The 13,709-nt window shown below is 44.1% G+C and overlaps 2 protein-coding genes across 2 annotated transcripts in view; both read left to right on the top strand.

Annotated features, from left to right (window-relative positions):
* The window catches only part of LOC114708794 (anoctamin-2), a 185,258-nt gene extending 176,714 nt beyond the window's left edge, over positions 1 to 8,544 (top strand). Inside the window, exons 11-12 of the mRNA XM_037204326.1 lie at positions 5,721 to 5,832; positions 8,427 to 8,544. Coding sequence (XP_037060221.1) covers positions 5,721 to 5,832; positions 8,427 to 8,544 — 230 coding nt within the window. The remainder of the gene's footprint in view (positions 1 to 5,720; positions 5,833 to 8,426) is intronic.
* Positions 8,545 to 8,633: 89 nt separating this feature from the next.
* LOC119087666 (anoctamin-2) overlaps positions 8,634 to 13,709 on the top strand; it is a 46,224-nt gene continuing 41,148 nt past the window's right edge. Inside the window, exon 1 of the mRNA XM_037204131.1 lies at positions 8,634 to 8,730. Within this exon, the coding sequence (XP_037060026.1) occupies positions 8,651 to 8,730 (80 nt within the window). The 5' untranslated portion in view covers positions 8,634 to 8,650. The remainder of the gene's footprint in view (positions 8,731 to 13,709) is intronic.

Genomic DNA, 13,709 nt, shown 5'->3' with positions numbered 1-13,709 from the left:
GTTTCCCAAGGTGGGGAACCCAAGTGATTTAGTGGCCAATCAAGTAGATTTGAACTGTTTATTGGAAATGCCCATTATTTATGGTGGTGCACAGCCCTAAAAGCCTGGTGCAGGCTGCTTTTAAAAATAAAACTAATAAATAATCGCCAAGCCCATGATTTGTCAGTGTGGAGAAAAAGCCACTCGTTGCTGGCTGGAGCCAAGAGCTCTGAAAACACCAGATTCCTTTTTTATTTTTTATTTTCACAGAGAACATAGAGGAAATTCCTGTAGGGACCGAGAGATCTGAGCACAGTCAGTTCAAAGGGGATTATAAAAGGAAATTAAAGACACGTGTCGCTCTTTACGTCCGCCTAATCCTCTTCTACACATAGTCACAAGATAAGCATTCCAAATTTTTAGACCTCCGGGTCTCATTACTTATTTTTAGGTGACATTTGTTTTAATTTTCTTGCCCGAAACTATTTCAAAGAGAGGAGTTGAGGGTTGCTTACCTTTGAATTGCGTGCTGCAGGCACCCTGGGCAGAGGCTCAAGCTCTTTTTTTTTTTTTTTTTTTTTGAGAAAAATCCATTGTGTCAAAAAAATTTTTCTTCCTTTTCTCCACCTCATTGTCTTTTTCCTCCTTCCACTCCCTTTCTTTCTCCTCTTCCCCTCCCTTCAGTCTCCTTCCTATTTTTCCTCCTCTTCCTGTCCACTGTCTGCATCTCACCTCAGTCTTTTTTTTTTTTTTATTTGAACACTGGATACAAACAGACACTATGGACGGTCTCTATATAAAGCTCTATGCCTGGATTCAGTTATGTAGCACGCCAGCCCTGAGGGCAAATCCATGATTTCCCCTTCCCCACTCCCCACTCTGTGAGTGTGTGAGTGTGTAAAAACAGGTATACGTATGTGAGCATTGGGAGGGTGGTAAGAGATATAATCTTTGATTATTTTTATATTTTGAGGTTATTAAATTGAACCTTGTATTTTGAGATAAGGTTTCTCATTGAAGCTGTAGCTCACTTATTTGCTAGACTGGCTGGCCAGTGAGCACCTAGGATTCACCTGCCTGTTCTAGGGTTATTGAATCATGGCACCAAACTCAGCTTTTTGACATGGGTGCTAAGGATCCAAACTCAGCATGGGCAGAGACAGAAAGGGCTCAAGTGGGATGCATCTTTTCAAGACATGCCTCCAGTGACATCTACAACTAGGCCTACCCCTAATAGCCCATCCAGTATGAATTGGTCCATGTAGTAGCTGTGGATGAAGTTTGTGTCCTTGAGATCCAGTCGCCTCTTCATGGTTAGACCCACCAGCCAGAGGATGCACCTTCAACACGAGCCTTTGGGACCCACCATCTACAAACGATAGCAAACCTGTATCTCAGAACTTCTGGCTCTCAGTTGCACCAGGCCTGCATTTGTCAGGCTGAGCATGTCTGGAACACATTCCATTAAGACGTTATAAACCTCCATGACTTAGCATGCTCCCATAGCTGTTCTACCAGATGTTTCAGCCCTCTGGTTGGGGATTCAGAGTTCTGGAATCTCTCCTCTAGGTTAGTTGCTTTACTCTGTAGACTTTAGGAACAAATGATGTCAAAGGCAAAGGCTTCCATCTCATGGGTCATGTGACAGTTAGTGTTAAATGTCAACTTGATAGAATCTAGAATCACCCAGGAGACAGGCTTCTGAATAAGCCTGTGAGGGATTATCTTGATTGTGGTCATTGAAACATGAAGACCCACCCACTGTGGGTGGCACCACTCCCTGGATAGGACATTGGACTGTGGAGTAGAGAACAGGAGCTGAGCAGCAGCATGCTTTATTACCCTGATGACTGAAGGAAGTGTGATACACTATCTTTACTTCCCTGCCTTGACGGACTGTACCCTTGAACCGTGAGCGAAAATAAACCACTTCTCCCTTCAGTTGCTTTTGTTAGAATATTTTATCACAACAACAGGAAGAGGAACCAAGACAGGCCACAATTTATTTACAGCTAAAGTCTATCCAGGAAGAGGAAAATAACTTGCTAAGGACCCAGCCCATGTCTGTTTCATCTCATTCAGGAGCATGGTCTCCTCATGCAAATAAGATTCCTGGAGGTGCGCTCTTGTGATCCATGGTTCTTCTCCCTACTGTCGCCCTTCTGTTTTGTTTTTGAATCAGAGTTTCACTATGTAACCCTGGAACTCACTCTGTAGACCAGGCTGATCTGGAACTCACAGAGATTCTTTTGCCTCTGTCTCCTGAGTGCTAGGGTTAAAAGTGTGTGCTATCATGTGCAAATGTAATGTGCATGCTGTGCATTTACTCATGTGACTCACAGAATACCTGTCTCTTAGGTGAGACAACTATTGCTACCACCATATTTGAAAGAGAGATATAGAGATGGGCATGGTGGTACAGGCCTAAAAGTTCAGTATGTAGGCAGCTAAGGTGGGGGGTCATTAGTTTGATGCCATCCTGGACTATATCTTGAGTTCCAGACCATCCTGAGCTAAAAAGTGAGATCCCGTCCCAAAAGGCAAACAACAAAATATCAAATGCAATTATGTCCTAAACAAAGCCTTGAGCAATCAAAAATATGCAAAAACAAACAAAACAATAAGAAAGTAATGTTATTCTCTGTCCCCCTGAGTTTTCCCAGCAGCCTAATTTCCCCTGCAGAGACCATGTCTTGGTGAACTGGAACAGACGTTCTTGTATGCCATGTACGTCCATTTGAGCTACTCTCCATTGTATACCCTCATCGTATAGTTCCTATTCATACTGCTGGCTTGGGATAGCTCTGTCCCTGGATATCCTCTGGTTGCATACAGTTCTATAGAAGGTGTCAGTGCCTCCATGACCTACAGTATTGTCTTAGTCACTGTCCTATTGCTGGAGGAGACACCATGAGCAGAGCAACTTATAAAACAAAGCATTTCACTGGGAGCTTGCTAACAATTTTAGAGGGTTAGTCCATGATCATCATGGAGCAGTAGCTGGGAGTTGTTTGTTGGTTTGTTAGTTTGTTTTCAAGACAGGGTTTCTCTGTGTAGCCTAGGCTATCCTGGAACTCACTCTGCAAATCAGACTGGATTCGAACTCCCAGAGATCTGCCTGCCTCTGCCTCCCAAGCACTGGGATTAAAGGCGTGCATCACCGCCACCCGGTGGTAACTGGGAGTCTTACATTCTGATCCACAGCTAGCAGTCAGGAGAGAGAGACTGGGCCTCATGTGGGCTTCTGAAACCCCAAAGCCCACTCCCAGTGCTGCACCTCCTCCAGCAAGGCCACACCTCCTCATCGCCCACAGTTTCACTGCCTGGGGACCATGCAGACCCCTGCAGACATCAACCTGTTAGGAACAAAACTATCCATATATCTTCCCTCCTTTTTCTTTCCCACCATCCCATCTTACCAAGTGTCCTCACAAAGTACCTGCTCCCATCTTTCAATGTTCAGAGATCTATTAAATAGGTGTGGGCAATAATATTATTATTAATAGTATCATTAATTTTTAAAGGGCATAGATATAGGTAATTAATATAGGAAGATATCAAGTCTATATAAGAAAACAAACAAACAAAAAAAAAACCAGACACCAATTCAAGACATCTAGAAAAACTGCTGGGAGGAGATTTAGCCTGAGTGTTGAAGAATGCAAGGACTTATACCTGAGGAGAAGGTCAAGGAAGGGCATACCAGAGGAGAGGGCAGGGTCTCAGTTCAACTGTTCCTATGTAGACTGTATATCTACAAATTAGATGCATCCTGTGTGTGGTTTTGGCACTGTGCCCTGGCTCAGCACACTTTTATACTTATCATTCTACATGATGCCAGGTTAGTCATGACCCTGAAGAGTATGGCTATGGTATGATTCTATTATTCCCCCCCACACACACACACTCCAAATTCACCTACTGAAATTTTGTCTTGGTTAGGGTTTCTACTGCTTCAATGAAACAACCATGACCAAAAAGCATGTTGTGGAGAAAAGGGTTTATTAGGCTTCCACATCACAGTTCATCACCAAAGGAAGTCAGGACAGAAACTCGAGCAGTGCAGGAACCTGGAGGCAGGAGCTGATGCAGAGGCCATGGAGGGGTACAGTTCACTGGCTTGCTCATCATGGCTTGCTCAGCCTGCTTTCTTACAGACCCAAGGCCACCAGCCCAGGGATGACACCACCCACAATGGGCTGGGCCCTCCCCCATTGATCACTAATTAAGAAAGGCCTGCCTTACTACCTGATCTTGTGGAGAAATTTTCTTAATTGAGGTTCCTTCCTCTCAGATGACTTTAACTTGTATCAAGGTGACATAAAACCATTCAGCACAAATCCTAATCATCAAGATGACAGTGTTAGGATGTGGGGCATTTGAGAAGGGATGATTTAGGTCATGAAGCTGTGCCTTTGTAAGTGAACTTATAAAAAAGGCCCCAGGAGATGACTAGCTCTCCCAGCATCCTGGGACACAGCAGTGAGGTACTTCCTGTAGAGACTGAAAGCAGGCCCTTCTGGGAGGAGATTGAGCCTGAGTGTTGAAGAATGCAAGGACTTGTCGATGAGGCAAGGGTCATGGAAGGGCACCAAGTCTTCCTTGATCTTGCCCTTCAAGTGCCCAGAATGGTAAGAAATAGTTTTCTGGTTGTTTTGTAATCTAAGTAGTTCATATTATCTTATTCAGTTCACAAATGGATTAACAACATCCCATGCCTGCTTTCATCAACTCATTCATCTGTCACAGTCCGTGGAGTCTCCACCAAAGCGTGCCACACTCTTCTCAGGAGTCTCTCAGCATCTTCAGTCTTCTGAAGGCATCAGAGGGGTTTCTGCCCAGTCTCCTCAGGGCTCTGCTAAAGATGTTGACCAACTTCTCTGCTGGGACATGGCAGAATACATGTCCTGGGTCTGTGACATATGGGTTTGAGACATAGGCTCAGCCATGTTTTTCCTTTTGCCTTCTTTGGTGGCCTTTCATCATTTGAGTGGACGATCAGGAAGCCTCTCAGCCTTCCCTAGATCTTACAGATAAACACCTTCCTGGTAAAGATGGAGGAGGAGATGAACCGATTAAGATGCCATATCAACTCTAAGCCCTTTTGGCCCGAAACTTTTCTTTGGGTGACATTTTATGGGAATCATATACATAAAGGCTGGCTGACTCCCCTGGACTAAGTAAGGGTGGGGTACCCAAGCTCTCCCTGCTCAAGCTCTTCTCTGTGGAGTTCTGAATGACTCCATGGCTTAGGAGGCCAGGAGGGGGGCAGTAGAAAGAGTGAGGTGAAGATCTTATGCATCTTTTACCCTGTGTAACCTCAGATTATCCAGCGAACTGTTTGGTGTCTCCCAGATGAATCCATCCATCTCTCATGTGCCAGAGAGGTGGGTCACGTGGGTTCTGACCTAAAGTTGTGACTTGGGAGACAGTGACTCGTGTCAAGGTCAAAACTCTTACCTTTGGGCTGCAGAGGTGGCTCATCAGTTAAGAGCACATATTGCTCTTGCAAAGAACTGGAGTTTGCTTTCCAGCATCCACATCATGTGGTTTACACAACCTCTTGTAACTCCAGCTTCAAGGGATGTGATGGCCTCTTCTGCCCTCTGAGGGTACCTGTACTTGCCGATGCATGCATGCATGCATGCACGCATGCACGCACACGTGCACACATACACACTTAAAGGAAAAGAAAAAAATCCTCTCATCTCAGTTTCACGGACTTTCTTCTTCCCTTGCAGAGGTCCCGAAAACAGAGCAGACCTTTGAAGAACGCTTGATCCTCAAAGCTTTCTTGCTAAAGTTTGTCAACGCCTACTCCCCCATCTTCTATGTGGCCTTTTTCAAGGGGAGGTGAGTAAGACAGTGGCACCTGGGGAGAAGCAATTTGCCCAGTGCGCTCCTGACTGGGTCTTCACTCTCAGGACAAGTTCCCTTAGTCAGCTCCCATCCTCAGCCTGTTCTCCCCACTGGCTGCCGTAAACTATTATCCAACTGGTTGTTCAGGAAGAAGTGAATTTGCATCCTTAGCATCAAATATCTATGACAACAACACAAGAATTTGAGCCAAGACCCCGAGGGAGGCTCTTAGAAGGTATTGCCTTTGAGAACAAGGCCGAAGAGGATTCTCTCTCTCTCTCTCTCTCTCTCTCTCTCTCTCTCTCTCTCTCTCTCTCTCTCTCTCTCTTGTGTGTGTGTGTGTGTGTGTGTGTGTGTGTGTGTGTGTGTGTCCAGAGGCTGCAAGGCTGCACAGTGAAGTTTGGTGCTGCCTGCCTGGAGTTGATAAAGACTTCACAGATGAAGGACACTCTCCTTCACCGACTGCCTCACTTCATATACCAGCCACAAGCTCTGGGCACTCAGGACATTTGCTAAGAATTCCAGGGTTCTTACTGCCCCCTCTAATTCTATAATTCACTGAATAACTTACAGAATTCAAGAATGTGCAATACTCATAGTCACAGTGTTATTGTAGTAAAGGGGGAGTAATCCAAAACAGCAAACAGGAGCTCACAGCAGCTCACAGACTGATGTCTCAGAGGATCCTGATCCTGAAACAGCCATATCCTGGGGATTCACTACCCTCTTGGAACATCCATGTGCTTCAACCAAGCTCACCCAAGATCTTTTTACTTAGGCACACTTCAATCATGTGATTATACCATGAGATTAAACTCAGACTCTTGTCTCCTTTCCTCACTGAGGGCAGATTACTGTCCAATGCTCAAAGTCCCAGCTACATGGTTGGTCCCTGGCATCACCTGTCTTCATCCTGAGTAAACTCACTAATATATATTTGAGACATCATTTCTTTGTGTAACAGCTCTGGCTTTTCTGGAACTTGCTTTGTAGACCAGGCTGGCCCTGAACTCACAGAGATCTGCCTGCCTCTGCCTCTGAGTGCTGGGATTACCCAAATAGCTTAAATTCAAGCAATAGTCCCAAGAACCCATAATGAATAACAGAGATGCTTCATGGAAATTCTAAGATTTTAGAGGCTCCTCCCAAGAACCAATGACAAGGGATGAGGATTCTCTCTGATGTTGATTTCTTTTTCTTGAGACAGACTCTCATTATGTAGCCTAGACTATCCTCAAACTCATTATATAGCTCAGGCTTGACTTCACTTGGTGATCTGCTAGCCTCAGCCTCCCTAGAGCTAAGATCACAAGTTCTTCCACATACACCGGTTAAAATTCTTTATTATACAATAGATTTGGGTGTAAAATTGCTTCTAATAAACACTTGTGTGCATGTGTGTGTGGCAGGCCAGTCTGGTTGGCTACCTGTAAGGAAATTTCCTATCAGACCTGAAGTTATTATATCAGGTTGATTTCCTTGGAGCCCAAAGCTCATGTAGTACCACAAAGAATGTTCATTATCCACGTGTGAATTTTTTTTTTGTTAGATGTGTTTGTAACCCCCAAACATAAACTCCTTTCTAAGACCTCTGCTTTTAGCTCTCATGAAATTATAATAGCAAAAATACTGCCCAAATTGATGAATCTATACTTTACTGATATTTCTATCTAGATTTCATAGGCAAGGCAAATTGCATACACATGGCACTGCAGACAGAACGGTCCTGACTCTTAGATTTGTAGTGCACTGAAGGGCTAACCTTGGCCACAGCACTACTGTAATCTGTGATAAATGACACAGTAAGAGATACAGGGAAAAATGCGGAGGGGGAGCTGGGCATGGAGTCCAGCAGTAGAGTACCTGCCGAGCACATGCAAAGTCCTAGGTTCAATCCCCAGCGTGGAAAAGAAAGAAGGGAAGGGAAGGAAGAGAAAGGAAAAGAAAAGGCTCCGTTATCATTGGAAACAAAAGGACACTTCATAGAAAACGACCTCAACTCTTGCATGGATGAGTAGAGTTTCAAGTGGTTCATGTTTGAAGGACAGGACTCCTGTGATTGTCTGCCTGGCTCTGTGATTGGCTTCCGACTCACTATTTCCACCATCTGCCCAGGGTCCCGTCCCCCCCTCAATAAAATACATTCTCTTCAGAAGAGGAATGGGGCAGGCTGCTTTCCTTCCTTAGAATATTTTCAGTAAAAATGAAAGATGCCTTCTTTACTGATGGAAAGATCCCTGCACCTTTGGTCAGACTCACCCTCGTTTTCCTGGCAAATAGTAAGTCCTTACCAAAGAATCGCAATTCAAATTCAGTCCCTTGACACCAGTAGAGGTGAGAGGCACTCAGAACACCTCTCTGTCTGTCTCTGTCTCTGTCTCTCTGTCTGTCTCTCTCTCTCTCTCTCTCTCTCTCTCTCTCTCTCTCTCTCTCTCTCACACACACACACACATACACACACACACACACACACACGGCAGCCAGTTCATTAAAGGAGGACATTGAGTGACAGCTATCTATTTCACAAAGAGCACAAATGCTCCAGTGGCCTTGCTTCCTCTGACTCTGTGCACACCTCTTTCTTTCAGGTTTGTGGGCAGACCTGGAAGCTACGTCTATGTGTTCGATGGTTACCGCATGGAAGAGGCAAGTACGGTCTCTGGCATTCATGCCTGGCCAGCAGTTCGTGGGTCACCCCCAGCTTAGCCTATTCTTACCCCATCACAGTGAAATGTATTTCTCTGGAGCCTGCCTGGTCTGACTGCTCCTGTCTCTGCCCTCTCCCCTGCAGTGTGCTCCGGGAGGCTGCCTCATGGAGCTATGCATCCAGCTAAGCATCATCATGTTGGGGAAGCAGCTGATCCAGAACAATATCTTTGAGATTGGAGTCCCGTACGTAGTGACCGATTCGCGGTCTCTTTTGCAGAAGTGCCAGACTTTCAGCACACTTTCATAGACTCTCCCCTTTGCATATAACTTGATCATTCATCCCTTTCTGTGAGCCAGCAACTGTCTTCTTCTCGCGTTGTTTCCCAATTAAGCTGAGGTGTTTGAGCTCAGAGTGATTTACCACTTGCTCAAATATGCATGGAAATAAAGGGCAGAGCTGAGAGATAAACCAGACCCCGAAGTGCACAAAATTTTTGTTGTATTTGTCTTCCTGTTGAGTAGGAAAGTCTGATGAAGTCAGTTAAGAAACTCTGATGACAGAATGTGGGATACAGGACCGTAAGAGGGGAGGCATGAATACCTGATAAAGCCCCAGGGGCTTTATGTACATTTTATAGATTGAAATGGTCATGAAAAGTTATTGACAGCTACTAAAACAGAAATGAAACAAAACAAGCAAACAAGCAAAAATTGATCTAGTCATCCAAAAATGTATATCCTCTGTCTTCCCCTTCTGGTCTCTTGGTTTTTCTTTCCTTGATTTGTGTGTGTGTTTGTATGTGCAGGTGTACGTGTGTGTGAGTGTATGTGGAGGTCAGGGGAAACCTGTTTCTCAGAGGCTCTCCACCCTGTTTTGTGAGTCAGGGTCTCTCACTGGCCTGGGCCTCCTGAGTAGGAGAGGGTGGCTTGCAGGCGAATGGTAGGAATCTGCCATGCCTTCTTCCCCAGTGCTGTTATTAGAAGCTGCCACACTTGCCTTTCGATGTCAGATCTGGGGATTGAACTCTGGTCCTCACACTTTAGCCAAAGAACCCAACCCTCCTTTCTAGTTCTTGGTGATTTTAAAGAGGAATTCGTTTCAGAGCTATTTTTAGCTAGCCCGCTGTCACAAAGCTAGGGAGTGCCAGAGGTGAGCAGGGATAACTCTAATGGGCTGGGCCAGGTGTCTGGAACACCGATAAGACTGACCTTTCTCTTGCAGGATACCATGCTCCTGCAGTGGTGAGTCTTGTCTCCCTGCTGTAGTTTTATCGTGTTCATTCTGCTTCCAAGAAATCTTCCAGGAAAGAAGAACTGGTTCATCTCTTTCTCTCCAACTAAATTTGTGTGTTTACTGCCCAAGATAATGGGATTCCTCCTCCTCCTCCTCCTCCTTTTCTTCTTCTTCTTCTTCTTCTTCTTCTTCTTCTTCTTCTTCTTCTTCTTCTCTTCTTCTTCTTTCTCTTCTTCCTTTTCTTTCTCCTCCTCCTCCTCTCCCTTCTCCTTCTTCTTCTTCTGGGTTTTTCCAGATAGTGTCTTTCTATATAGTCCTGGCTCTCCTGGACTCTGTAGACCAGACTGGCCTTGAACTCAGACATCCACCCACCTTTGCCTCCCAAGTGCTGGGATTAAAAGTATATACCATCACGCTAGGGCTCTGCCCAGGATTCTTAATTGCAGGCCTTAGAACTTCCTCTGGCTAGTTTAAGCAGCAAATAAACCCATTTAAATATAAAGTGGCCACTGAAGTATTCTTTAAGAGCCAAGAGACTCAGACAGTGCAACATGACCAGGAATGACGCTGTCCATACTTCCCAAGACTGGAGGGAATGCCCCTGGTGCCACTTCTTGGCTCCTATGCCTTAGATCTGGAGGGGAAAAGCATGTGAAATGGTTCTCATCTTCTTATAGCTTAGATTTGGATAGGAGTATATTCTCCACATGACTGAGTGCTCGCTATATAATTCAAATGCCATCAGGACTTTGAAAGTCAATAGTCTGAGTGTCAAAGCAACTTCAAAGTCAGCAGGGTTTGTTCTAGTGTGTGCCTGCATCACCATTGCTTCTCAGAGGAGTCATTATTTTTATTGAAGAACCTCTTTCCTTCAGATATGAATATCCTTTCTGAACAAATGGCACATTCACTCTGCTCTTACCTCAAGCACCTCATGACCCGGAGGTGCTACAGATGAAGGAGCTAGATCTCCAAGATGGCATTTCTCCAGTCAAGGCCTTTGGGACATGAAGAGAGATGCCAATGACAGGAGCTAGACCATTTTTCAAAAGTGTAAATGGCACCCAGTCCTGGGTTCATTGGATTGAATAGGCTTAGTGGAAAAAAATATAGGCCAACCTCTTTCTCTATATAAGTATCACATCAAAACCATCTACTTCCATGGAGTTAGGGAATCTGTCACTCTTTAAGAGGTCCCCAGGTTACTGCTTGTCCTTAGAAACACAATTATAGAGGTGAAATTCTAATGGAGAACACTTAGTTTTTTGGGAAGAACATTCTTTTCAATAAGAACTGTACACCCAGGGATGTGAACCATCAGCATTCTTCACAATGTTGACATATCAGTCTTCTACATGGCTTTCATCACCGAGCTGGCTAGATTTATGTCAGCTTGACACAAACTATAGCCATCTGAGAGGAGGAAACATCGATTGAGAAAATGCCTCTATAAGATCAGGCTGTGGGCCAACCTGTAGGGCATGTTCTTAATTAGTGATTGATGGGGAAGGGCCCAACGCCTTGTGGGTGGTGCTATCTCTGGACTGGTGGTTGGTCCTGGTTTCTATAAGAAAGCAGGTTGAGCAAGCCATGAGGAACAAGTCAGTGAGCAGCTTTCCTCCATGGCCTCTGCATCAGCTCCTGCCTCCAGGTTCCTGCCCTGTTTTTTGAGTTCCTATCCTGACTTCCTTTGATTATGAACAGTGCTATGGAAGTATAAGCCGAATAAATCCTTTCTTCCCTGACTTGCTTTTTGATCATGGTGTTTTGTTGCAGCAACAGAAATCCTAAGACAACACTTTATTAGGTAGAACACTCAAAAACATTTTTCTGTTGACATATTGGGACAATCTTACATGGCACTTTTAAGTGCTTTTTCTTAGAGTAAGAATGGTGAGAACATCAATATCTGAGTGTCCCATTCAACCTCTCCTCTTAAACAAGCTTCCAATTATCAGTAAGACTAGCAACCTCAATAAATTTGAATCTTGAAGTTTTATTCTATCCTTATTTTCTGACTAAGAGTCATTCAGTGATAGTCAGTTAAAGCTGGAGAAACAGATGTATTTTGTTCTGTATGCACACAGCATCTTAGAGACAGCATTTGTTGTAGACCAACATCCAGAGTACACACAGATGATGCTAAAGCCACATCTGGTCCCTTTGAAGCTATGCAACCAAGTTCTCCAGCACAGCTGCCAAGGAAAGTCTTCATGTCAACCAAACATCTGGAGAAGACACCTGTCTTTCTAGGGCATTGCTGTTCTCTTGTGGGTGAAACTGTAGACAGCTTATAGGCATGAGATGCCCATGTTTCCATTCCTGGACATCTTATCTACCACTTAGTGCATTATTTCTGGATTCAGAAGACTTTAATAATTTCAGAGAGAAAACAGCCCAGGCATATGTGTGACAGTGTGTTGGCATGTTTTCTGTCCATCAGCTTCCTGACAGATGAAAAAAAAAAAAAAAAAAAAAACCACATGCTGGCTTGCCTTGAAAATTTAATTTTCTCATTTATGCTTATTGCATATGTGTTTAAAAGTACACCACACCTTAATCAATGGTAACTACATAATAATTTACAAAGTTACACACAATTCCCTTCTCTAAGTTTCAATGTCTATGTCTCTTGATGAATGTGGTGTCATTATAGTCATCCATGAGGCAGGTACATCACAAGCCTGGGACCTCATGAACCTCTCTCTTGCTGATTGAAGCTAATCTCTGCATATTCTGCATTTAAGTCACTTTGATTCAAAATATGCTCCTTCATTTCGGTTAGAGGCACTGGGGACTGAACTCGGGGTTTCATGCATGCCAGGCAAATGCCCCACTGAGCTACATCCCAACCCTTTCATTTGAGTTTCCAGTCTGCTAAAGGATACACGTGGCCACCTGGCATGATTATGTAGGCAACTTCAAGAATGTGGATCAGAGATTCTGCCAGCATGTTCAACATTCTTGATCATCTGAGAGGTTGTGTTTTGAACTTGGTCAGATGAAATCTCTGTGTTTATGATTGATTAATACATCTTTCACTTACCATTCAAGATCATGCTTGGTAAGACCAAAATCAGAATGCAGATTCCTGGCAGTGTCCTCATACAAGGCATGGGCGGAAATATGAAATAAGCAACTTTTAAAAAGAATCTTTCCTAGTCAAAAGAAAAATGACTGAGGAGTCCGACAGTGAAGGACAAATCATGTGAGTTAAAAATTATACCCAATAGTATTCCGTCCCTTTCATGAAACAGAAATATAATAGCCAACAGGTTTGTATCAAAGCTGTGTCTTATATTCAATGTGTGACCTGCAGAAAGTTATTGTACAAAGATTTGCCTCAACATGTTTTGCAACAAAAATAGATTGAAATAAATGCTTAGCTGTCTAGAAAATATGGACACCAGAAGAAGGAAGAACCATTTTGGAGGTTTCTGGATAGCCAAGTTATTACTGTGTGTCATGGGCTTCTTTGGAGCAAGTTCACAAATGTGACCAACAGGTCCCAGCTCCGAAATGCTGCCTTCTTCCTCTGTTCTCGGCCTGCTGGCTTTGGTTTGCAGCTTTCGGTTCCTTACCTCCAGAGCCTGTATTCCACTTTTTCCCCATAGGAATTAAATAAGAATCTGACAGGCCAGATTTAACTTTGAAACACAGGAAAATGTGCTTGGAACAGATGCTTTTGAGGGGGAAGCCTGGTGGTTTCATACATGACTGCCCAGAGTGATGCTCACAAACGGTGCTTTCCAAGAAAGCTTCATACATGGTGAGTGTCATGACATGACATAACATAGCTGTCTAATTGCTGTGTCCATTAGTTGGGGGTTCCCCTCACCTGCGATTGCCTCAGCTTTCCAATAGGTGCTTATGCAAAACAGATTTTGGACCTAACTGTGTTGTGCCCCTGAAATAGCACACCCATCACAACTCTGACACAATTTCATTTTGAATTTAGCTTTGGTGTACACTAAAGCAAAACTATAAA

The sequence above is a fragment of the Peromyscus leucopus genome, chromosome 3 (assembly GCF_004664715.2).
Source record: "Peromyscus leucopus breed LL Stock chromosome 3, UCI_PerLeu_2.1, whole genome shotgun sequence".
NCBI lineage: Eukaryota > Metazoa > Chordata > Mammalia > Rodentia > Cricetidae > Peromyscus > Peromyscus leucopus.
The sequence above is the reverse complement of the archived record's forward strand: the minus strand, read 5'-3'. Positions and strand labels throughout refer to the sequence as shown.